The sequence below is a fragment of the Triturus cristatus genome, chromosome 4_1 (assembly GCF_964204655.1).
Source record: "Triturus cristatus chromosome 4_1, aTriCri1.1, whole genome shotgun sequence".
NCBI lineage: Eukaryota > Metazoa > Chordata > Amphibia > Caudata > Salamandridae > Triturus > Triturus cristatus.
This window is the reverse complement of record NC_140585.1, coordinates 862,386,479-862,413,346: the sequence shown is the minus strand read 5'-3', so window position 1 is coordinate 862,413,346 and position 26,868 is coordinate 862,386,479. Positions and strand designations below refer to the sequence as shown.

The window sequence follows — 26,868 nt, the reverse complement described above, 5'->3', positions numbered from 1 at the left end:
ATGGTTTCCTTGTTGCTGTTTTCCTTGAAAAGTGTAAGGACACCCATGTGTCAGATCAAAACCTTCCGGTGCTGGAACTGAGGTTTCCAGTTGACCCACGCATAGAGTTTACCGTTCTGTGGACATCGGCATCACATTCCTCTGTGATGCTTGTGTGATTCGTTGTCATTGCAGTTTAAGAATGGACTGCACCTCATTTTTTCAAAGTTTCCACTATTGATTTGTTAATTTCAGATGGACACCACAGATCAGTGGCCCGCAACTGCTGCTGCGTTGGTGCCAGGAGTTCCACTATGGTGACCGATGTCCAGAGCTTTCTGCAACGGTCCTTGGCAGCAAGCGTGGCTTGCTCTGAAGTGACTGTTCGACCCAAGACTGGAAAGAATGCTGAGGATTTGTTCCGACCTAGTGCTAGGCTTCACAGACTTCTCTGATTATCTAATTGAGTCTAATTTCACTATGGGTTTCATGTCCTGAGACCGTCCGAAGAAGCTGTGTATTATTCCTGACTGTAAGGTCAGTTCATCCATAGTACTCGCTCTACTGCCGCTCCTTTGAGAGTCTAGATTGTTACGGACAAACTTGAGTCCTCAGTTTCAGTCAAGGGGCAGAAGAGGAAGAGCAAAACGTGATTGTGTACAATAACTGCAGCTTGCTGCAGATAATGTCTATCAGTACAGTTCTCCCGAACCCAATAAATATTAGGGCAACTGGGCAGTCCTTGTACGCATATTGCTTTTTGTCCCTTGATATTCGGAAACCAGATACTACTGAGGGTTCGCTGAATGTCCTGTGCTTCCGGTTTGTTTTGACACTCAAAGGTCACGAAGTTTAAAACTTGTATTCACATAGAGCGTTTCAGTGGAGTAGTGAATTTTAAGATATTCAAAATGAAGATGTCACCTTGCAGCAAATTTCTCCACATGAATTATGCTGGTCAGTCTGGCTCCTGCAAGTGTATTTATGCTTGTCTGATTCACGCAGACAGTCCTCCAGCTAATCTGGGACAATTACAAGCCCTCATGGCTCGTCTGAAGGACTACCAAATACCAGTATACACTGCACTGATAATCCAATAAAAAAAAAATGGGGTAGGGGGGGATATCTTTATTGGCATTTATAGCATATGTATCCAGTATTGAGCATAGGCATGTATCTGAAGCATTGTAATGTTGGGTAAACACTCTGTTTTATCCACACCTCTAACAGGCAGCTAACTTTCATCTTTCTCGTTAGTCAGTTACATACATAATGCACAACATTCAGAAATGTATTCTTTGCCAAAAAGGGAAATCACTTTTAACCTCCTCAACTATCCCCACCACTCCCCCTTCAATGTTGTGTCAGTGCTACGTCTTCCCTATTTTCTATCATATTGCTTATCGTACCTTGTCACCTATCCTGTCCTACTTCTGGTCATCGTCCCCCATGGGATCTACTAATTGGCACGGGGTATCTGGGTCAGTGAGTGCTATGGGTTTTGGTAGATCTCTCATATCCATTATAATGGTTGCCCAAGCTCGTAAGTCCTCTAACTTTTCATCCTGTTGTGTCATTCAAACTGCCTCTGCAGTTGCCCATTCACAGACATCTTTCACCCATGCTGTGGTCTATGGTGGGCTGGGACTTAACCAAGATCTGGCAATTTGGCGCTTTGTCAGTACGAGTGCCAGCATTACAAATTTCCTGCTCAGTTTTTTTCTTTTTGGGAGTAGGTAATAAACCTAATAGCACTGTGCCGATATCTTTAGGTACCTCCCATCCCGTGGCTTCTTTTAGCTTGTTCAATATTCCAATCCAATAGGGGTCTAGCACAGGGCAGGACCACACCACATGTAGAAAATCCACTTCTGATGCTCTACAGCGGGGGCACCAACTTGAATGGCCCAGGTATATTCTACTTAGTATTTTGGGGGTAAGGTAAGTTTGGTGCACGAAATTATACTGAATTAATTTGAACCGTGCATTTGAGCTCATGCTTTCATGTACGCTAATCCATTTCTGGATCTCCCAGAACATCATCCCATCGTGCTTGGATGGGGAATACTTTGACTGTCGAGTCGACCCGGATCGCTCGGTATAAATGAGAGATGAAGCGACGTCCCTGTGCCATATAGAGCAGCACCTGGAGAACGTTTGTTATAGGCGGCTCCTCTGGAAAAGAGGGCCACAACTCACGAACCACATGAGCTACATACTGCAGGAACAGCCCTCTCCCTAGTGCAAAGGCGGACTCCACGTTTTTGCATATAAGAAACTTTATTTTCAAAGAGGTCTCCCATTCTTAGGTAGCCGTCGTCTTTCCATTTGTGGATTGACGTAGAGGCCACGATTTTTTAAAAAGGTGGCACCACCCATAATGTCATATCCGGGGCATACGGTGCTCGATCTACCACCTTCTTTATGGTGAGTTCCCAAATCTCTGCTATGTGGTGAATAATATATGGGCAGGCGGGAGGAGCTCTCGCACCCATCATCAGGAGCTCTGCAGGGATCTCTCCCCCCCCCCCCGTAAATACCCGCAAATAACCGCAAGGAGCCGCTTCTCCCAATTGTCGTCTTCGTCTAACCAATGAATCGCGTGTTGTAGTTGGGAGGCCATATAATAAAATTTCAGACATGGCACCTCCAAACCTCGCCCTCACCATGTTCTCTGTAATGGCATCAGTCTGACCAGTTTACTTTAAGAGCCCCATAACAAATCAATTAACAGACTGTTTAGCACTTTGAAACAAGCATTGGCATAGCCAATAGGTCTCGCCGATGGGACCTTATAAGTGTTTGGCCATGCAACAGTTGCATAGTGATCGCAATCAAACATCAAAGCGGCCGCGAAAGTGAAAGTAATCGCGGTCAAGCGCTGTGCCCGCACACATGCACTGTAGCTCTAGGCTGGCAGCACTTTTTGGGCCATCTCAAAAAGTCTCGCCAGACCAGCGCATGCGCTGGGTCAGGCGGGACCTAAAAAGGAGTAGGGATTTTATAAAGTGAATGTTGTAGAGCATATAGGCATCTGATCAATCCAATTAGCCCGGCTGTCGTTGGGAAGTGGCTCGTGTATATGCTGAGTTCATGTTTGAGAAAGTGACCGACCGTTGTCATGAACAAGCTTGTGCAGTGCACAAGCACGTGACGCATGTAGTACAAATTACCTTTGAGATGCTGAAGGACGCGTGCAGGTTCTTGTCATAATGTGCATGGATGTTGTGTGCTGCTTTGTAACCAACTAAAATGTTTTCTTTATGTGGTTCTGCTGGCACATTCTGTTGCCACAGTGGCAAAGGCATGAGGTTGTGGGCCCTAAAACCTGTACTGCCTCAAGATCACGCTGTGCGCTGATGCACGGATGTGCGGGGATCGAGTTTTGCTACTCCTTTTTTTTAGGTCTCGCCTGAGCCAGTGCATGCGCTGCTCTACAAGACATTTAGTTAGTGCGTTTTCAAAGTGTTACCAGAGGCTTTTCCTGGCCTCAAGCTTGCGTTCACGAGCCACCATGTGGGTTTCTGTTAAGGCTCATTAAGCCTTGCTGACTCTCTCCGCCTTGCTTGCTTGCGCTTCCCCCCACCACAGATCGTGTCACTCTGCTGGCCTCCACTCCCCCCCCCCCCCCCCCCACCCTGCCCCGCCTCTCTAAACTGCAGCAGGCCGTAGCGTGCTTTTTAAAAAAAATTCTTTTAAAGCGCACACAACTCCCGGGCATGTCTTGAGTCATGATGAGTTCTTTCACTCCTGATCTTTTCCATGGACCACTCACTGCACATTTGAGTAAAGGCATGCTGTGCTTGCTACAAGCTCGACATCTCGCCTCCATATAACTAATTATATTTTAAGGACGTGGCTCTCATGGGAACCCTACAAAAACATTCCCCCTACTTGGGGCCTCAACAGCTTGAGAAGGGCATCTCGCAAAGAGAGCAAAGGTTCAGATCCACGAATGACTGACATTTTCAATCACCGTGGACAAACAGCCAGACTCGAGATGAGAACCATCAATTTTCGGGTGTCTCATTCTCTGCCACTCTCTCCTAACCGTGCCACATGTGGAAAAAAGTTCAGCTCTCTAAGACTGCACCCCGCCACCAAACACATAGGAATGGGGAATGCAGTGCTCTTAGACCCCTGCACATATAGGACGCCTAGCCAATGAGTACGGAAGTCGCAGCGACCACTTTAAGATCCAGCACGCCGTCCTTAGCTTCCTGCAACAGGGTAACGAACTTGGTAGTGAGCAAACCCAGGCTCTTCTCGTGGCGGCCGGAGGCGCCGCTCTGGCCCTCTGTGGCAGCGGCCATCCTCCGTGCTCGCCTCCACGAGCCCTCCTGCGTCAGTCTCCTCTTCAGTTGGGATCGTACACGGCTGCCCCGTGCGGAGCAGTAGAGACAGCACGCGAACCCTGGCAGAGCTTCCACTGAGGAAGTGACGTTGCAGCCGCTCACGGTTGCCAGAGTAACAGGATTGTTGGCCCGTGTACGGTATGAAAGCTGCCGTGCTATTTACACCTGACTTGTGTGCCGAAACTATTCATAGTTTTAAACTTAGAAGAAAGAAGAATGGCAGTCCCTGTAGCTCACTGGTCCCAAGTCTTCCCTTTTGAGAGAGTGCATGCCCTCATGTTGAAGACTTACAATATACATTATAGTGTTCCTCGTTTCACATATCGCTCACCCCCACTGCCTTAGTGACAGTTTAAAGATGTTGTTCTTTCCAACCAGAAATGTCTGCCCCCTATATTTAACTTGACAACGTAGTCGCCGCGGTTGAAGTACATAACAAGCATTGGCATAGCCAATAGGTCTCGCCTTTGGGACCTTATAAGTATTTAGTTATGCAGCACAATATCCTTGGTGCAACAACATCAAGTGTTGCATGGCTAAACACTTATACGGTCCCAAAGGCGAGACCTATTGGCTATGCCAATGCTTGTTATCCATTGGCTACTGTGCATCCCACCTCTCTTACAGACCCAGGCTAGCAGTATTCCCAAGACCAGTCTACCCTGTTAGTAGAAATGATCAATCAGGAGGTCAGGACATGGAGGATGAGAGCGAAGAAATAGAACTTCGTGCCAAACTACAGAAGAAAGAAAATCTCACTGTTTCTATGGGGATGAGTGCTCCACGGACAAGCGGCACGGTCTCTGTCCATGCCAAACGTTTTGGCTGAAAGTGCTGGATTTTGTTATGTACTCGTCAGGCTAATGCTGCTGTTTTAATTCAAAGTAATAAACTACAGGGAGGAATTGTCCCTGTTAGTAGAGTATTGATGCAGCTTATTTTCTCCTTCTCGAATGACCAGCTTTGGTGGGCTAGCGCCGGTTATAGTTAGCAGACTATTAAGCTACATGTGGAATGGGTTTGTTGTTCGACAAGTCCAAGATACATTCAGAGTTCTTTGTTTTGTGCATTACTTTGCTTCATCAGTGTTCAGTTAGGGGCAGTGGTGAGATGCCCAAAAAATATTACTTCAAACATGGCTTTAAATGTTCGTTCACACCTTCTCAGAAAATGTAGTTCGTATTGTGTTTTCAGTAAATTAATGAATGCTTTCTCTCCATGTTCTAGAAAAGAAAACGTAGGGACAAGGATGAAGATGTGGTCAGTGTCTGCAGCCTTGACATCAAGGTAACAAACTCTATTTCCAAATTTACCAAACCAGAGGACATACTGCTGCTTAGCAGTAAATTGATGTCTGGTATAACCGTTTATGTTCATGGAAATCTGGTAACATACAATTGTGCCACTCAATTATTTTTTTTGGGCTTGATGAAATTCTAACTTGACTGTTTATAGCTTGATTTCTAAATGTCCTAAGCTGCATTCCGAAGTGAAGCTTTCCTACTCCACCAGGTGGAATCCACTCAAGATCCTTTAAGTTGACATCCCTGGGTAGGTGAGGGGATCAGTGGTGGCTGGTGACATTTGAAAGTGGTGAGGCGTAAAATAAAAGTTGAACTACCCTGCGAGCGAGCCCCAACAACATCCGGGGGGGGGGGGGGGGCGTATTTTGAAAAAAGAGTGGACAAATGGTGCATTTTCAATCAAATTTGAGAAAGCAGGAAGGTTAATAAAGTAATTGTTAATTGCCTTGCTATTTCCCTGCCTAGCAGCATCACACCCCTGTACATCTCCCTTCCATGTTCATTGCCTTGCTATGACCCTTTCGAACACCAGCACAACCTTGTATGTCTCTCTTCTATGCTCTTTGCTTGCTAGGCCCCTATTAAACAAAAGAAAGGCCCTGCATATCTCTCTCTGTTCTGTTCATTGCCTTGCTATTTCCCTGGCAAGCAGCAGCCAAGCCCTCTACATCTCTCTTCTCTTCTATGTTCATCTACATGCAGTCTGTGTTAGATGTTTACTGCCTATGTTTTCTACACCCTGAGCAGACTATTTGTTTCACAGCCAGATAACAATGCATCTATTAGTTTTAGGAAACACATGGAAGTTGTGTGGTATCATTTAGTCCTATGGAATTGTACGTCTTTGAGGTCAATCCTGCTTGGAAATTTCTATGTTATGTGAAATGCTGCAGACAACAGAAAAATATTTGTTCTAGCTTCGCTAAATGAGCCGCACAAACACATGAGAATTTGAGCAAATACAGTACCTGCGAGCTAAAACACCAACATTAATAAAAGTCTAAATCCTAAGGCCCTAGTACTTCTGTTATGCACTTCTATTCATTCAGTGCACAAACGAAGACCAGCATAACTTAAATCAAGGCTTGTGATTTATACAATGTTTTCCAAACATAGCAAAAGTGGGCACACGTGATACTCGGGCATCAAGCTAGATTGCAGTGTTCCAATTCAATTATGCTGATGGACCCTCTGGCGGCAGCAAATGGTGGTGAATGTACAAGTAGCTGCATTGACTGAAATGAGGAGTAAATGTCTTCCAATTATGGAAACTCCATATTTCAGAAAGAGTGACATTCAAGAGCTCAGTCACTGGCAATGACCCTTAAATTTAGAACTCTCTCCCACCGCACATGAAACTTGCTCCTTCTCACAATCTTTTCAAAAAGTATCTCCAACTTCTTGGTAAAGTTATCACTTCTAGGTCGTGTAAGCCCTCTCTGATACCCGTTTTAAGTATGCGCTCTTTGTCTCAAAATAATTCTAGGTTTTTTTCATCTTTGACGGTTACAACTAATGCCAGTATTACATATCAGGATCTCGGCCCTTCCGCCCAGATTACATTAGACTCCCTATTTACTGTTCCAATGTGTTGTGAAGTGCTTTGATGCCTTTCCTGTGGGAGTGGTGGGGGCTATATCCAATATAAAGTATGTCTGCCTCGCCATTAGTGCCAGTGGGGGCATGCCAGAGAGATTTGGCCTTCCGGTGCAGGCATGCAGTCGGTTCTAGGGCGAGAGTGCCAGGAACAGGGAGGTGGGTAGTTTTGGGGTAGGCAGGGGGGGGAGGGGGGGGGGAACGGCTCGGAGACTTTAGCTTTGAAAGGAGGCAGGCCTCTCTGGGTGGTGTTAAGGGCTCGAGTGGTGTGAATTGTGTAGGAACGGCAGCATGTCCTTCACCCTGTGTCACTTTTCGCTTGCACTACTGACGGTCCAGCAGGAATAGCCTGCAGGATGGCCTTTGTCTCGCTGCCTGCCTCCGAACCGCTGCTAAAATTACAGCTCTCAAATCCCCTGGCAACGGCAATGCGGCATCTCTGGCCAGCGAGAAACAGGTGATCCTCGGCCAGCGGCTTCCCGTCTAGCTGCCGGCCAGACATCACAGGCCTATTCTTCACAGTGTGAAGTTTTCACGTGTGCAGAATCCTGCAACAGAGGACAGGCCAGTAAGCGCGTGAATTAGCACTTCCGCCTCAGTGTGGTGAGCGGGACAGGCAGCTAATCAGAGTCCAGGTTTAGGATTGGCAATGAGGGCAGAACAAGTGAGGTGAGAGGGGTGATGGTGCTGGCAAACTAATGTGCTAATGGCGGGAAGGATGGGTGTGCAACACTTACGTAGATAGCACTGTAGAGTCCTAGCCATTTCTAGGCGCTGTGCTAATCGTTACGGGTCTTGGAGCCAAGCAGTCAGACGGGTGTCCCATAAACCATTTTTTCTCAGTTTTATGCAGTGCACTTAGTTCAGAAGGTATTACAGCGCCTTAAATGAACGCCAGTTATATTACACACCGATACATTCATGTTATTTTTAGACACGGGGAGTGCGTGTGAAATGCCCAGAATCATTGGGTGTTGAGCAGACGCCGAGGCTCCAACCTTGTTATATTTTCCAAACCTGCAGCTCTGTCCGTGGCGCCCCCTTAGGTGCCCTGCAGCCCTAGCACCCCCCACCACTGATCTTACATTCAGACGCTGCGTGCGGCAAAAGGCCTAGCTATGCCACTGCTCGATGGCCCATGGTAACAAGGCCGGGGACAGCGAATTACACTGTGTGCAACTAAGAATGACAGAGGATTGGATCAGCACAATACATCATCTGCATCACATTTGAAGGGCCTGCCATTTTGTTCGAGGTGTGAAGGATAATTAACATGTTTTTATGCACCCCCCTGCCGTTTCTAGGCACTGTCCATAACAGACATTTATATTACTGAATTTATTGGCTCTCGAAGTATCGATGCTAGAAGGATTACAAGCGACACAAAACATGCTCTCACGCTGCATGTCAAACCAGATGTCAGAAACCAGGAATTAACACTTTGATTCGTTTTGCAGACTGAAATTCTAGGGTTAATGTAATATTCCAAGCAGGCGCGCAGCGCCCATTGGGCTGAAGGGACTTTAGCCACTACTCAGCCACCCGCCCATTCGTGGCCGGCAAAACGGGCGGGTGGATTCGCGCAGGGGTGGGGGGGTGGGAATCTATATAAAATAAAAAATGAATGTACCTTCCTCCGTGACCACATCCCGCGCCGCCGCCTCAGCTCCGAGTCCTCCTGGCCCTGACGAGGCGTCAAAGCACTTTTTCGGCGAGTAGCACCGCACGACGAGGTTTCGTGGTCTCAGTCAGTCGTCTAGTGTCGTGTGTCGACTCCTCGTGGCACTGAGTGACGCGGTGACCGTGATGGAGCCTGCGCAAGCGAGGTCACATCACAAATCTATGGCCGATCACAGTGCGGCACAGCGGCAGGGCCACCCCACCCACGCGCGGCACCCAATGCGGCAAATGCCTGCCCTCAGGCTGCGAGGTGTCTCTGCCAATCCAGACGCTGGATTGGCTAGAGCACGGGTGACGGCTCGCCCATTAGGAGACCGGGGGCTGCTGCATGAAGCAACCCTCGGCTCTGACTGTCCCCCCCCCCCCCCCCCCCCCCCTCGTCCCTCCCACCCATACCCCCCGCCCCCTCTTTCCTGGCTTGAGTGGCTACCTATTGTCCAATGCTATGGTAACTTGGGTTGTGCGCATTATCGGGATGGTCATATCCCAAAATCGAGCATGCGCACTTACCCGCACTATTACAGCAGCGCTTAAGCGCAGCTACCTCTACTGTCAGTCAGCCCCGCCCCCACCCACCCCCTTCAGTGCCGCGAACGCATGATGCCGACTGCGTGCCGACTGCTGCTGCCTGTGCGCGCAGCACGCGGACTCACGAGTCTTTGACTTGTGTGTGCTGTGATTGTGTGATTCTGTGCTGGCTAGTGGAGCGTCGCCCACCGCCCCAATGGACGCACCGCTACTGGAGGGGGCATACATAAACACCACGTCCCAATGCTCCCGGTTCCTTTAGCCTATGTAAGCCATTTGTAATGTATTACTAGGTTTCAAACCATGATGTACTGTGTTTAAAATCATGCATATATGCTACATGATATTACAGCATTTTTTTCAGCTTCATTTTGTCGAGTAATATCTTTAAGAAGTTATTATTTGTGGGGAATATTATCTATGCACAACTGTCATAAGTTGTTGTTTCCTGTCAAAAGGCCTTGCTGTGGTCTTATCCGTAGTGGCATTTGCTTACTTCTGATAACTGAGGTTCGGAATGAGCAGTATAACTGTTTACTGCAATGAATTGCTCTGTTAAATAGTTTCTTCCCAAGGATTGCTAATGCTGTTAACTACAACACATTTGTCGGTGTGAAGGTGGGTTGTTCATCCTTATGTATCCTTACTCGGCTGAGTTACCAAAAATGTAGGTTTATTTATTTACATGTTTTATAGGGGGCACTAACTGGCTCCCGGCTGGAGTAGTATTGCCTTGTCAAATGTGCTTACTGCATCTTAAGTAACATCACTCTTCTATTAAGTTGGGCACTTCCCCAATATGTGATTCGCCCAACATTACAAGGAGTGGGAAACCTAGTCGAATAACTTTAATTGGTTTGTTTTAAAACCATCAAAGTATACAAATGCAAGTACGAATACTACTAGTTTTTAAAAGTTTTGAACAATTAAGAAAAGGTCATCAGACATATCTAAAATCCATGAAGTGCATAGCTAAAAATTCTAAAAGCATTTATCAACACATTTATCAACTAATGGCATACAAAACATACAATTAAAGAGCACAACACTAGGGTAACAATAATAAAAAGGTATTTGCTTACAGCGTACAATTCATTTAAGCCGGCAAATCAATTTGAATCATGGGGTTTTAATTTTTAGAACTCAGAATCGGCACCATCGGTATGCAGAAGCTTTACCCGCGTGATCCGGAACAAAAATAGCAAATGACTGACCGCGTAAACTATTGGTTGCCTAACTCCAATGTTTAAGCAAGTCGGTCTTATCCATCTCTTACGGATCTTTTTGTATTTTGTACAGAAAAAAAGAACGTGCTCTTCTGTCTCTAAAGTTTTAGCACATGCAGGGCTAAAGGTTCTAAAGATAATCCCGCAGTCTGATTGCTGGAGAACGGTAGTAGAAGGTTACCATACCTAAATCTAACATATAGGCTTTTTGCAAGCGGTGGCGTGATTAGATCCAGAAGGAGGGGCATGCCTTGACACATAAAAACTGGGAAGTTAGTTCGCCATTTGCTGGCCTGGTGACATAACGTTCATCCAGAGCCGCCCAATACCTGATCTTCAGCTTTGAGCAATCCGGGAAACCATATGAGCCAGTTTGAGGTGGACTGATGGCCCACACATAAGCACTTTGGTCACGGTGGCATATCTTCAACTGATCATGCCTAGTAAATTGCTCCAACTCTTGTGATTGAATCACCTAGCAGAGATTACAAGCTCAGAAGTGATCAGTTGAAAGATTAAGACTCCTGTAAGGTAGTGTGTATGGTTTTGCACAAAAATTATGCTAAAACTGTGGTGGATCCCAAACCATACCGCTTGGTTTTGAAGAAATTAAACCACATAACAAGAACATAAGTCAGTTCACTGGCTTCCATTTGAATCAATGTTCATATTGAACATGTTGTGTATATTTTCCAGAACCCAATGAGGTAAAGGCTAAATCTACCTTTTGCTCCACTATACTTCACCTGCAGACTTCAGTCCCATTGACTTCAGCCTAGTCCGCATCCATCAAACTATAAGGCTATATACTTGTAGTTGAAAATAACTGAGCACCAGAATGTTAGACATGCTCCTCAGACAAACGTTCACACCGTAGACCACTCAATGGGATTCCTTTGTCCGCCACTGCACCACTCCCCTTGCATGAACTGGGCCCTAATTTTTTGAAATATACAGAATTATAGTACATGTACGATTAACGTGTAGTAGTAATCTGCTTCCTCCCACCATCATTCACTCCTGGTTCCCTATTGCATTATGGACTCCAGGGTTTTTGTGACAAACTTACTGCCCGCTTCTGTATAAGTGTGTAATGACACCAAGTTAGACAGCAGAGCGGCTGTGGACCATTAGAAAATTGATTGTTGTATTGATTCATTATTAAGCATATTTAGTTTTAATAAAAGCTCATCTTGTTAATTGTAGCCTATAAGAAAACTGTTGTCCTGCGTTTCTCTTCTCAAGAAAGTGAAGGAGATTCGTTAAAAATATATATTAATGATGCTTGTACGCTTGGCCGTTTTGCATTTTTCCTCGCGTGCATCAAAAAGTTTATCAGAGCACTGATATCATGAAAAGATATGATAGATTTTCTGATTAACAGCGTATGATGTGACTGTAATTGATATGTTTTATCATTCGATTTTGTGCTCATTCAAATGCATTTGAATCCTTGTGTAGAGGCTGCAGTCTGAGATGTCTGTCCAATCTCTGCGCATGATGTGTGGTACAACATAACTGAACCGTTTAAAAAGCTCCACAGTTTGTGACATATATTCAGACACATGTTCCCATCACAGCTATTACAAGGTATGGCGAAAGATTCAACTATTACACTGTTACTCTTCTCTGCCCTTCCGCACAAGATTAATGCCAGTAATCCACTGTTCAGTCCTTGTGTCCAGCAAAGGGAGCGTGTGTCCTTCTGACTCCTTCTACGACCTCGGCTACCCACAGTTTACCTTAATATATCCACGCATTCATGCAGAGAGCAAGAGCTACAGTAGGTACATTTCATACGCAGTCTTACGCTTCTTCTCTCAAACGTCTCCCATCCCTCATTAACTTCAGAACCGTTTTAGAAACATTTTTTTGTTTTTTTTGCATTGGTCGCTGTCCTCATGGAGAGTTACGTTTATTGGGGGCCTTTTGAACATGGTGGAGTTCAGGGAAGTTAGGCTGTGATTTCTGTTTTAGGCTCGATCCTGTATCCCGCTGAGGGTGACTTTAATGCTTCTTGGTCTCTAGGCTTGATGCATCCTCCTTGTTAACCATGCCAGGTGGCACATGCATGCTCTTCAGTGGAACCTGAAATACAAGTGGGCCCAGAATCAAAACTCCTTTCTGACACCATCCATATCTCCGAGATGACTAATAAAGATCTGCAGTAATAACTATCCCTTCCCCACCCAGAGTTGACAGTGGTGATGGATGCATTGCTGCTTGATTGATGAGGAGGAGGACGTTCACCTGGGAGGAGCTGGAGATCAAAGGTTTCTGATCTGCAGTGGAGGGCTGGCTCCACATGTACCTACTGGAACTGCAGGTTATTTGTCCTGCGCAGAAGGTCCTTGCTGTAATCCATCAAGGGGAGACTGGCGCAGGTTCTCACCACATCACTGCTATGTGGTACTACAACAAGTAGGGTGGGGTAGAGTCTTGGGTCATTTGCCAGGCGCCGTACCATCTCTGCAGATGGCTAGAGCGCCAAGACATCTGTCTGGTTGCCACTATCTAAAACATTCAGTGTCAACAATTTGCCCCTTCGAGCAGAGCATTTGCTAGGAGATGCATTCTGGCAGAAATGGAGCAAGGGACTCCTGTAGTCCTTTCCGCCGGTACCTCTCCTGCCTCAAATTGGAAGAGAATCGAGAACGACCAGCTGAAGTCATCCTGGTGGCTCCAGATTGGGCCAGGTATGTGTGGAGCCCAGAGCACCTTAGCATGGGCATCTTTCCTCCAATCATGCTACTGCTTCGGGGGGCCTCCTGTCCCAGTACTAAATCAGATCCTCCACCCGAACCTGCGTCACTTACACCTCCATGTGCGCAGATTGAGCACCGGCAGCTAGCCACTTTGCGTCTGTCGCCCGACGTGGTAGAGGTCATCCTCGCTGCCAGAAGCAGCCCACTTATATCTCACACACACACACTCTCTCTCTCCCCCCCCCCCCCCCCCTCTCTCTCTCTCTCTCTCCCTCCATAAGTTTGAACCTGGAAAACTGACCCCTTACAGGGGAAACTATTGGACATCCTTTTGATTGTTCTGTCTTTACCCCAGCAAGGTGTGATGTTGTTAATTAAAGGTGTGATGCACATGTACACTCTCAAACAGTTTGCGAGGCCAATGCAGGACCTTCATTTGGTCTTTACATTTCTTGTGTACACCTTTCGAGCCTATGCACAGTTGCTTGCTGCATCTCCTCACTTTGAAGACTGTTTACCTCATTGCGATTGTCAACCTGTTTCGTGAGTGAACTTCAGGCACTGTCAGTCCAACCGCCCTAGACCACTTTTTCTCAAATTGATACTGAGGACTAGAGTGACCTTCTTGCAAAAAGCTGTGACCCCTTTTCACATTGTAGAATCCTTCACTCTACTAGCGTTCTTTGCTCCCTCTCAAAAGAGGAGAGGCTCCATCAGTTAAACTAAAGAAGTGCTTCAAGCTTTCACATTGATCTCTCTAAGGATCATTGAATGATTGATCAATTTAATATGGGACACTCTGTAGCAAAGAAAAGAAAGATTGTACAAAAGAGGACCTTGCTGAGGTGTGTAGACCTCTCCATTAAGATCTGCTGTGTGCTGGTCAAGAAGCAGCGCCTGGAAGGTCTGAGGACTCATTCCCCCACCTCTACAACCACTGCCTTGGTATGGGTGTTGCCTGTAGTTGACAGCAGACGGACTGTTGCATGGATATCGTTGCATACACTTACAAAGCAGTACTTCATTGACAGCCAGGTCAGACGGAAAGTACACTTTGCCCACTCGGTTCTGCAAGATGATTTGGTCTGAGACCACTCCAAAGATCCTCCACCTTGGGGAAATACAGCTTTGGTGTCTATTCAATGCTGAAGAATCTGGAGTTATAAATATCCTTCAAAAGAAAGTTACTTACCGTCTGTAATGATCTTTCTGGAGAACACTCTTTCTGGCTGCAAGATTTCTCTGTTCTCACAGCTTGACGTTGTGTAGAGTGGCCTATTTTTAACATCTAGAAAGGATCCAAGTTAGAGATCAGCACACAGTTACGAAGAATTGTTCTCTGCCATGTCTGAGGATGGGGAAAAGGAAAAAGACAAAAAACAATGTTGGCATGCACGGGTGGTACTTCTATACGCCTCCACTCTATCACTTCCGGGGCAATATGGAGTCAACGTGGAGCCACATGGTGCTACCCTTCAGCGTGTAGGAGCACTGCTATCCACCTGGATAATATTGTGAGGCAGAATGTGTCGTTATCCCGCACTCTTTTTGTCCGCAGGGATCACAACGCGGTCGTTACAACGACTGCGTTGTGATTCTGCATACCATTACTCCGCAATTCGTAACAACGGCTTGCGGGGGGGGGGGGGGCTGGATGTTTGAATAGTATAATTTACTATTCCAACTCCAGTCTGTGCAGACCGTAGGGAATGTGTTGGATTTTAAATCCAACACCCTCCCCCTCCCCCCGGCCCTCCGCAAGTCATTGTTCTGACTTGCGGAGAAATGGTATGCGGAATCACAACGCGGTCATTGTAACAACCGCGTTATTTCCTCGTAAACGTTTAACTCTGAGGCAAGGTATCTGTGTTTAGATGGAATGTGCACCACAAAGAGCATTACTGAGGTAAGTAACCGGTTCATTGGTGCTATTAGCATGGCCAGTTCAAGTCTAAAAAGGTTTATTAAGGCAGTAAGATTCCTTAGTGGCTTACTGTCCCTGCAGCTATGACATGGGTGGGTGTGATCAGGATGGCTTCTGTAGACGTGGCTTCCACCGTCCTTTTGTTGTCTTTAAGTCAGTAAGACTTGGATGAGAGCCACTTTGTTGGTGTTATCTTTTCATATGGCTATTAGCAGAAGTTAAGACTCTTGTGGCAAAGCTCTATATAAAAACACTTTTCCGTTAAGTACGGGCGTAATCTTGTTCTCATACCACAAATAAAACGTTTGAAATGCAGATTCGAGTTTGCTTTTGCTTAGATCTATTCACATTTCCTATTGTCTGCGGTTATCTAAATGATGGAGTGGCAACAATTCTTCTCTTGGCACACCCAGATTCGTGTTGGTATTGGCAGCTGTAGTGCGTTAATAGGAATTACCATTGATGTTTTAATCCGTTAATGTGAAGCAGATCAGGAAGCGGACACTGCCCACCCTCCTCATTATAAGGTTAATTGGTTTCTCTCAATAAAAAATGTATTTGTGTTGTGACTACCTGATATGTAAACAACATTGTGCACTACTATTTGCCCATAATGATTTATTATGCCCCAGGAACAAAATGCCACTTCCATTTCATGCGTGTCAATAAACATGTATTAACCTTATTCTGCGGCTGAATGGCCACAGAGTAACTTGTTAACCAACTTGTGTATATCTGGCGGATTGTCCAACTATGATTCAAAGTGAAGTTTTCTTTTATACGTCCACTGTGTTGGCAGGCTTTCGTCGTGTGGGTCAACAAACTTGACATTTTTGACAGTGCAGTGTGAAACATGAGTGCTGCATCCTGCATAGCACATCCGAGTGCACGTAGACATAGGAGCGGAAATGCCTTTCAGAAGTACTACTCTCAACAGGCCGAATGTGGCGGGAATCCTCCCCAACACCACTCAACATGGTTCAGGGTACTTGTGCCACTTGTTTGCCTGAACAGCTAGCTCTCTTTACTGCCGCCTAGTGGCAGCCTCTCCCTCGACCACTCCCAGGAGCTTGTGAACAGCTCGGAATATTACTTCTGCTTGGACTGAAGGACTGTAGCCCCACTAGGTCCGTAAAGTGTGGTCACCCGGAGCGAATTTCATTCAGTTCCACATTCTCCTCCAGTGCGGAATGGGATGGCTGCTCTATAGAGTATTGAGAACGTGGCAGGTAGGAACCGTGGTAGTATCTCTAGCTGCAGCACTTAGGAATCGGCAATTCCGCACAGAAGTCTTTTCACTCACAACTTTCTCTCCAGTGCTTCCTTATGCAACATCCAGAATGCTTGGTGGGATTGCCGGACCGGACTGGTGTTTGCTGGCACACATCCCCACTCTACTATCTCTGCAGTGTGCAGTGCTTCAGCAAACATTCAGACATCGTAAGGCGCCATTTTCGCTGTCACCTTACAGCAGTCCTGCCCCACGTGTGATCGTGTTTGCAAAGCCTGTTCAGTTACAAAAGGCTGGGCCTGGAGGCACCAGCATCAGGACACCTGGCACTGGCATGAGGGCGGTGGCCTTGACACGGGTAATTGGTGGGGCATCAGAGAGAAGCACAGTGAGTTAACAGTTCCTGTTAAGGGATATGTGGGGCTGGCCATACTTTCATGTTGTATTGTTAAATGTATGTAACACATACTACCCCTAGGTGGGGCACTCGAAGCGCTTGCTTACATGTTAGTAGTCATCCTGCACCGTTTCTGAGGAGAGATTTATCTCTTTAAGTCATGTCTGGATATGGGGTCTCATCAGTGAGCATCCTGTTACGAAGTCCATGTAGTCCAAAGAAAGTATAAACTAAGATCTGTTGTAGAACACGACTCCTAGCCAAAAAACTTACAACAAAAGAACTTCTAACACAGTAGGGAAGCACACTGACATGGCATTCTTGTGCCTTGAAGGCATAACACTTCCTTTCTAAAATCCTCTCCTCTCAATGCGGCCACTAGCCAAACAGGCTAGTGTCTTGATGAATGCTTACAAACTCCTAATACCAAATACCACACTTGACAAACCAAAAAGCCCCTTGGACTGCCTCCTCTGCAACCTTCCTAAATGTACCCAGTACCATTCTTCAGGTGTGCTTTTGTGGGTTCAGGGAACCCCAAAATTCACTGCAATCAGAGTGCCCACATTTCACTGGATCGGCGATTGTGTTAACCTCAAAACTAAGAGTCCCCGCATTAAGGAACCTCCCAATACATCAAAATATCGGATATACGGCCAATAATTAAATTATCCCACTCAATAACTGCGTCCTAGATCAGCAGAACAGTTAAAGGGTTTTATTACAGAATTCAAAAGTTAGGCAATACTGAGGCAATGCCATAAAGTGCCTCCATGAATAGGGAAACAGAGAGAAATGCATAATCAAAAATGTTTCTTAGTCCCAGTTGGGCAGCAAAATCAGAGGAAAAATGGTCAACATTCTTAGTAGAGTAGGAAAGTCTCTGGCTCACCCCCAAAACTGAGGGCGCTTATACATAATTTTCACATCTGAAATTAACAGAACTGCAGAATCACTGTGTTAGAACATGCATAATTTAATCAGCAAGTCAGAGGACAGTACAATTACACGTCATAATGCCTTCACATCTAAGCAATAACCCACTAGATGAATAATTATTCTGCCTCCTCTAAGCTAATGTCATCTGGGGATATTAGAGCAAACTTGCCACACAAACAGTGTATTATATAAATGAATAGGGCACAGTGTCCTAGTTGAAGGACCTCGAGGAAATAGTTGCAGTTTCATGACTGAACTAGGGAAAGTACATGGAAGGCAGCATGAACAATGACAATTGAAATAATCAAACAATCTCCGTGACTATGTGTTACAGAAACGACAGGCAGTGAGTGGTGCAGCGGGTAGACAAGAATGACTTCAATTTTGGACAAGATGGTGTTTAAGCCTCAATTGAGGCTTAGTTAACAAGGGTCAGAAAAACGTACTTCTACTCATCATAGAGAACGTGTTTCAAAGACAACAATACTATATCAATGTACACATGTGTAATCAAGTGTAAAAAGACATTCTTCACTTTAATGATACACACAAATATAAACTCATAAAATCCTTAACACTATCCCACCTTGGGGCGTGGTCTGGCACCAACGAAGATGGCCGCCTAGGGTGAAAGCTCCGTCTGGGCTGAGCCCCTAAAGCCCGTAAAATCCGTTCAGTACCTGGTAGGAGCGACCGAGGCACAACCGCTGCAAAGACAAACCATCCACGGACCAGATCGCCGAAACACCGGCAACAAGAGCCGCTCTCTGTCCGCTCCACACCGTGCGGAAGCTGCTGCCACTGCAGAGGGGGGGCTGCGCACGGCCTGAAGGTACAGCCCCCTGCCGCCTTGCTGCCCGCTTAGCGAAGATGCCTGCCTGCTGAAGCCTCACCGGCGCTGCCCCCCCCCCTCACTAGGGTCTTTCTTCTTCTCCCTCCCCCCGCTTCGTCCATCAATATCTGGGGGCCGGCGCTGTTGACTGCCGGGATAGCGCCGAGGATGCCGAGGGGCGGAAGACCAACGCTCTACGGGGTCTCTGGGGGCTGCACCCGGGGTAGCCTTGAGGCGCCCGGGCGACTGAATGCGGCACAAAAGGTACAGCGCGACCGGAACTGCGAGGCCACAATTGGCGCTCTGCTTGTGAGCTACCGCTCGTGCACACCCGCTCCGTGCCATACCCTGCGGTCTCCAGAGTTGGGCAGGGAGTGCAGCACCACATACACGGAGACTTCTCAAATTGCTGCTGAGCGGGGCGGAGGACTCCATATCGGCTCTGGGTGAGGAACAGCCGGCCTGTGCGCAAGTGCTGGGAGCAATTAGTACACGTGCAGGGAGCCCTTAACACTGCTGTGGCCACAGGCAGACACGTGAACGAGTGGCAGCAAGAAGACTGCGTCCCATAGGAGAACTGGAGCTACCGAACTGAAACAGCACACACTGACATGACCTAACCCCACACTGAGGTCTATATATATCACCCGCATTGGAGCTGGGCACGACCTGCGGACGCATTGGGGTGACCTGCCTGTTGTCCCTGAGGGGGTGGGCTCGGGGAGCGGCCGAAGAATAGCAGAGCCAACTTTTAATCGGGAGTGACTGGGCACCATCTCTCAAGACCTGCAGATATAGCAATACCCACACCTCCTTCCGGACCCACACACGCACCGGCAATGTGTTAAGCGGCAGATTCGTAAGCTCAGACACCGCACCTGAATTGTACAGGTTGGGAGACGCAGAGGGAAGTCGCCGATGCGTGGCCGAAGCGACCAGCTTGCGCACAGGTAGAGACTCTACACCTCTGCAGGGGGGGCCGGACACTTATACCCTCACAATGAAGCCCAAGAGCGGTGCAACGGTGCAAACAAACGAAGTTGGATAAATACGCAGTTCCAAAACAAGCCCACACAGGCGAAGGAGCCCAGGATGGGCAAACTGAAGATGCTGAGCCCTCTCTCGCATCCATAATGTTGGCCATCCAGGTGCTGGGGGCCACATTGGAAACTAAAATCGACAAAGTGTCAATCGACAAAGGAACCTGCTTCGAGGGGATATGAATTAAACCTCAGACAGAGTCCAGGTCAACGAAGAGAACGTGCTAGAACTCCAAACCTCCACGAAGAAGCTCAAGGAAAGGGTGCAGCAACTAGTTCACCAACATCCCCCGATGGCCCTCAGGCTCGAAGATCAGGAAGGGAGGGCCTGCCGGAATGACATGCGCATGGTTGGGGTCCCCGAGGGCTCAGATGGACCAAGTATGGACCTTTTCCTTGAAGACTTGATCCTAAACCATCTTATACCGAAACGGCTCTCCTCATTATTCGCAATTGAGCGGGCGCACCGGGCACCAATCTCCAAACCGGGGGTGCCCCCTAGAACTATCATCGCAAAACCCCTCAACTACAGGGACCGTGATGCAATCTTACAGGCAGCCCGAACGCAAGGCGACCTCCAATACAAAAATGCGACAGTTCGATTTTTCCCTGACTTTACGCTTAAAGTCCAACAGGAAAGACGCTCCTTCGACGGAGTTAAGAAAGCGCTCCGAGACAGAGGGCTCAAATACATGATGTTTTTTCCTGCAAAACTTAAAATCATAGTGGACGGAAAATCGTTGTTCTTTACGAACCCGCTGGAGGTGCAGGACTGGCTGGATCGCGCCACCACACAGAGATTATTGGCGAAACTGGGTGGTAACTGGAGAGACACTAGCACTCATTCACCAGGCTCAGTGGACGGCAGACCAGAATTCGACAGGCGAAGTCAGCGTTCCTGGAGGTCGAAATCTAGTAGCCCGGGGAATCTAGCATCCCAAAGAGACTAAAGTGACTCAAAATTGCGATGTGGGACTTATGAATCTGCAACAACAAACCGTAATGTATCAATACTTTTCTAGAAGAAGTGAGTAGGGGATACTGCATGAAGCGCTGGTCCGGTTGATTTTTGACGTCCTCCATATTATATCTTCCTTTACGGGTGGAGGCACGCCTTTGGAGGCCAGAGCTGGTGCTAGCCCGTGTTCCCCTGTAACAGTTGACTTGTACCTGGGGCGATAGGCACTCTGCTAATTGGGGATGTGGGTAGTTTCAAACCTACGTGGCAGGGTAGCAAGGAGGGGGGGTTGGCAAAGGGGGGGGGACTACTTAAAGTTGTATTGTAAGTTTCTTTCATCACAGTTGGGAGGGGGGAACTGGAGGGGTGATTATTGGTCATGCAGGGAGCGATGTTTCAGGATGAGGTTGTGCTCAGTGACTCACGAGTCCTGTAGCTCTTTTCTCTGTAAAAGTGATTATGCAGTGGGATAAGAGTTTAAGGCTCATCCGCTGGAACGTCAACGGACCGGGGGACAAAGTAAAAAGAAGTATAGTACGCCAGTATCTAAAGCGTCATTCCCCGGATGTCGTATTACTTGAGGAGACCCACCTCATTGGTAATAACTGTAAAGCTCTAAATAGATGGGGGTACAATATGGTAGCACATGCTGGCTTCACCTCCGGGTCCAGAGGGGTAGGAATTCTACTTAAACGCACCTTCCCACTCAGTATCAAACATACATGGTCAGACCCACTAGGGCGCTACGCGGCGGTCTTGGGATGTTGGGAAGGACAAACCCTTACACTCCTAGCGGTATATATTCCACCGGGTTTCCAAACCCAATCGTACAAGGAACTGGGAACACTCATACTCTCCCTTCCTGAGGGGCAACTCATATTGGGTGGGGACTTCAACGCGGTTGTATCGGGCGCACTCGACCGTTACCCACCCCGAGATATCAACACTGGGCAAAATTGGCTATCCAATTTCATTGAGTCCTTTGGCCTCGTAGATCTCTGGAGAATGCATCATCCTGACCTCCACCAATACACTTTCTTCTCAGGGTCTCACCGTACATTTTCTAGAATTGACTATATCCTCAAGCCTCTACAACATAATACGACCTCGCAAGAAGTCAAACACCTGCAAGGGGCATTTCTGATCATTCCCCGCTGTGGGCCCACTTAACCATTGGAGGAAAAAAGGGTAGGCTGTGTAGCACCTATCAACCCGTGGTATCTCCGCAACCCGGGACTAAAAGCTGCGCTCATCCGAGCAGTCGATAAATATTTCCAAGAAAACAGTCGACTCCCCTACCACTCTATGGGAGGAGTTTAAAACCGTACTCAGGGGGCATGCCCTCTCAGCCATAGATGGGCTACGAAAAGAGAACAATAAACAGATGGTTGCTATCGAAAGCGATCTCCTTCACCTCGAGGAGGGAGCAAATGAAGGTGAAGACCAAGCTGCTCTTCACAGGTTACAACTTGAGGAAGCTGAGTACAAAGCCATCGCAACTGACGCGGCTAAAACCTTAGCAAGGGACAGGGACGGACGCCTTTACGACCAGGGAGACAAAGCAGGCAAACTAATTGCTTGGCTGGACAAGAAGGAAAGGGCGGGGAGGTTAGTGCTGGAGCTTAAAAGTAGTTCGGACGTCGTATTAACTGAACCCCACGACATCGTACATGAATTCGCTACCCACTTCACATAAGTATATCGGAGTGGTTCGGAACGATCGGAGGAGGACTCCTCTGCTTTGCTGGTAGATATCCCACTACCTCTCCTCACAGACTCCGAAAGAGATGCCTTGGAGAGCGCGCTCACTAACGACGAGCTAGCTAAGGCGATCCGAGATCTACGGCCGGGGAAGGCCCTGGGCCCCAACGGTTTGCCCATCGAACTATACAAACTCAGACCGGATAAGATAGCCCCCCGTCTGAAAAACATGTTTGAGGATAGTAAGAAAATGGGCATCCTCCCACGGGACCAGCGTATCGGCACACTGGTGGTCTTACCCAAAGCAGGGAAGCCAAAAGACGAATGTACTTCGTACAGACCCATATCCCTACTAAATGCGGAGCCTAAAATACTCGCTAAAGTATTGGCAAGCCGGCTTAGGAAAGTAGTAGGCAAACTAGTCCACCCTGATCAATCGGGCTTTATGCCACATCGAAATACAGCACTTAACTTGGGGAGGCTTCATGGAGTATTGGGGCGCCATGCCACCATCCGAGAAGACGCCATCGTGGTATCGCTTGACGCAACCATGGCGTTCAATACACTTGAATGGGCATATTTAATGGCAGTCCTTAAACTGGGCTTTGGGCCAAAATTCATTGGGTTGGTACAGCTCCTCTACACCGAACCACTGGCACAGGTGGTGGTAAACAATAAAATTTCGAACGTATTTGCTCTCAGCAGGGGAACACGGCAAGGGTGTCCCCTCTCGCCCTTACTTTTTGCACTTTCTCTTGAACCACTTGCCGCCTGGGTACCCTTCCATCAGGGGACTTAGATGGACTGAAGATTGGGAGGATCGAATCTCACTATACGCAGACGACATCCTCCTGTACCTCGCATCCCCTCGGAAGTCACTGAGGGTGGTCCTAGACATCTTCACCAGTTTTGGCTGCAACTCTGGGTGTAGAATTAACTGGAGCAAATCATTGCTATATGTTTAGCATGGAGACCCGCCAACAGTACCAAGCGACTGCCCGATTCACACAGTCACCGACAGGTTCCGATATTTGGGTATTTTTATTACAACTAATGCTCAGCTCCGTTATGAACGGAATCTTCTCCCACCTCTACAGAAGTTCAAATGAGACACTGCTACCTGGAAGACACTGCCCCTTTCTTTGTTGGGATGAGCAGCCCTCTTTAAAATGATGGCATTGCCTCGCTTCCTTTACGCACTCCAAAATTTCCCAGACCCAGCTCCATCTGGGTTTTTTAAAGACATTGAATCAACTTGTGGGATGGTAAACCGCGTATATTGTTTCAAAAAATGACGCTTGGATGGTACGATGGAGGTATAGCACTCCCGGATATAAAAAAATATTATTGGGTGGCACACCTCTCAGCAATCAATCAATGCACTTATCGCAATAGGGACGACCCGGGTTACAGGATGAGCAAATAGATACTCCTGGGCGGTAATTACATGAGGGCGCTCTACTCCAAACCCAACAAATACCCCCTGACGGAACCCACACATCATTCAGTTCTGGCACACTGTAAACCGCAGCCTGGGATGGACCAACAAGATCACACTTGCCACCCCCCTATGGGACTCTGAATGCCTGGGCACACTAGGTGGGTCTAAGGGCTTTGACAAATGGGACCTGATGGGTCTCTCTCGCGTTGGGGACCTCTGGGGACACAACGCCATAGTCTCATTCGCCACCCTGCAACAGACACACGAGTTAGCCACATCGGAATATTTTAGGTATATACAGGTCAGACACTCCCTCCAAGCTAACATTTCAGCGGGGTTCCCAATACCGGAGTCTTCTCCACTAGAAGACAGATTGCTCGATGGCTACTTGCCCGAAAAAGCTATCTCCCTTACATACAAAAAGCTTATACATAACACGCCAGATCCTTTAACACCGCTAAGGGAGAAATGGGAACGGGATGGCCTGGAACTGGAGGATGACGAATGGCAGGAAGCACTCTCCTCACCGAAGGAAGTCGCCATTTCAGCAAAACTGAGACTGATCCAATTCAAAATCCTACTTAGGGTTTATTTCTCGGGTCCCAGACTGGTACTAATGGGCAGGAGCGGAGAGGGGCTGTGTAAAAGACACTGCGGACTCGTGGGGTCCTGTTTTTCATATCCTCTGGGAATGTCCGTTGATCCAAATCTACTGGAGGAATGTACTCGAGTGTATGAGTGAAGTATGCAGGTGGAGATTCGGCTAGAAGCCAAAAGATGTCTCCTAAACGTTTGGGAGCCCACAGACCTAAACACAGAGGGTAAACTCTGGGTAACGCTTGGCCAGATAGTAGCTAAACGAAACATTGCCTGCCTGTGTGGAGCGGCAGCACCACTGACACTGAGTGCCGGGGAGAACAATATGGATTGGTGTATGGTGCGGGAGAAAACAGTATATGTAGCACGGGGCTGTACCAGGAAATGGAATGTATATCGTGGTAACATATGTGAACCCCCTTATGTTTATCCCCCGGACGAACCATTGACACCCTGAACTGTGTAACAAATATCATCCTTTACTATATCACTGAAATGATGAACGGACCAACTGCTGGCCTTGTGAGCCTGAGATACAACTGTAATTAATGCTTGCGGTATAAAGTTATCACCCTGCTGAATTGTTAATAAAAAGAATAATTAAAAAAAAAAAACACTATCCCACCTTGCTTCAATTTGTTGTGCCGGACATTTCCTCCCCTCAATCCTCCTCAGCCCTCATGCATGCACATATGTGCAGTGTGTTGTGCATCTCTTGACTTTGTCAATGCCTCTGTACTTTCATATGAACGATGGTCACCAACTCAACAAGAATTTCAACAAGGTAATCAGGTAACACAATTTTTTACGGTGGCATGAAAGAAATGAAAAGGTCGTATGTATGGTAACTTTAATTGTACAGGTGCTGAGTGAACCTTGATCAGTCATGGGTTGTTTGGCCGTAAACGTTTGTCACACTCGTCAATATGGCAGTGCCTATACGGAAGTCAGTTGTCCTCCTTGCTTGCTCCTGAATGTTACAGAATTTAAGGCAAGAGTGCTACTGAAGCCGTAAAGTCCAAATACGTGTATGCACCGTGCACCGTTGGAATTACATTTGTGCTTGACCGTTACAGATTGTACCCACAGTTGCAGTTGTGGCCTCTGTTTAAAGTGTCAATGCATTTCAGATGCCATAAACTTTGTTTTTTTAACATATGCCATTATTCACGATGTTTGCTCGCAAGAACTGTAAAGACAAGTTATCTGAGTTGTTTAGCAACCGGATTGTTGCTGTTTGAATACAGGCCAGAGCATGTGGAAGTATTGCATTTGATTTCTTCACGTATGGGCTCAAACTTGACTATTTAATTGGGTTGTAGTTTGCCTACACTTAGGCTAGATTTTGAAAGAGATTGGGGGATCTGTGCAAAACCGAGGCGGAGGTACTGCCCTCTATATACAGATTTCACTAGGCAAGTGGCAATAAGAATATACAAGCCATTATGCCTCCAAATAAATTAATCTTTAAATGGGAGTCCAAGGGAATTTGTATTTTTGCTTTGCACTTGGCTTTCCTACTCGGTGAGATAATTTCTTAGGTCAATAGATATTTTTAGTGGACACCTTCGTTTTAGTGGTGTCATGAGTATGAGGCTCTGTGTTCTCAGGGTGTAGCTTAGTACATGGAGTGCAAAGGTGGATGTGTCTGTATTGGGTGCTGATTTTTGGAATATTGCCTTCTGAGAGCCGCTATTTCTGTCAATGATTGGCAGTTGAACCTCGCTAGAAGGAAAATGTCTTTTTTGGGACATCGTGTTTGTGTTGTCCATGTTCTTCTGTCTACCATGAGAATCTGCTATTTTAAAGCAAATCGTGCCTCCTCGAGAAAACTCATACTATGCTTTTCAATACTCCACTAAACTGTTCAGTACAGACCTGAGGAGGGAGGTTGTAACATTGGAAACGTTAATTAGAACATAAATGTCATGCACAACTCTTAATTAAGACACTTACTTCTGAGATAAATGTGGTAGTGCACTTGAAAAGGGAGTGGGCCCTGGTGTAGATTGATTGCATTCGGCTGTCTAAATATTCCTGTTAAAACGACTATTTCCGTATTTGACGTACTTAGTAAATTACTGCCTAATATAAAGAGGCATTGAACTCTAATGCCCAAGAAGGATCTCTCAGGACTTGATTTGAGAACTGAGGCAGTAATTCAGTCACCTGCATTGGAACCTCATCCTCCGGTCTGACCCTTGTGGTGTCCAGAGATTAATTGCCACTGAAATAAATCGAGTTTCTCCTCGCTAACTGCACCCAGTCTCTCGCCCTTGTCACGTAGTCCTTCTCAGTTTCAAGCACGAAGATGACATCCAGATTCTGATCACAAAACCACTCAACACAAATAAAATTGAGATTTTGTGACCGGCGCCTCTTATGTACTGTACTCCAGACTTCTTGACCTCAGTCTATGGATAGCTCTTAGATTT

General features: G+C 46.9%; 1 protein-coding gene across 1 annotated transcript in view; it reads left to right on the top strand.

Annotated features, from left to right (window-relative positions):
- The window catches only part of NET1 (neuroepithelial cell transforming 1), a 327,145-nt gene that overhangs the window by 199,951 nt on the left and 100,326 nt on the right, over positions 1-26,868 (top strand). The window contains exon 3 of the mRNA XM_085653578.1: positions 5,562-5,621. Coding sequence (XP_085509704.1) covers positions 5,562-5,621 — 60 coding nt within the window. The remainder of the gene's footprint in view (positions 1-5,561; positions 5,622-26,868) is intronic.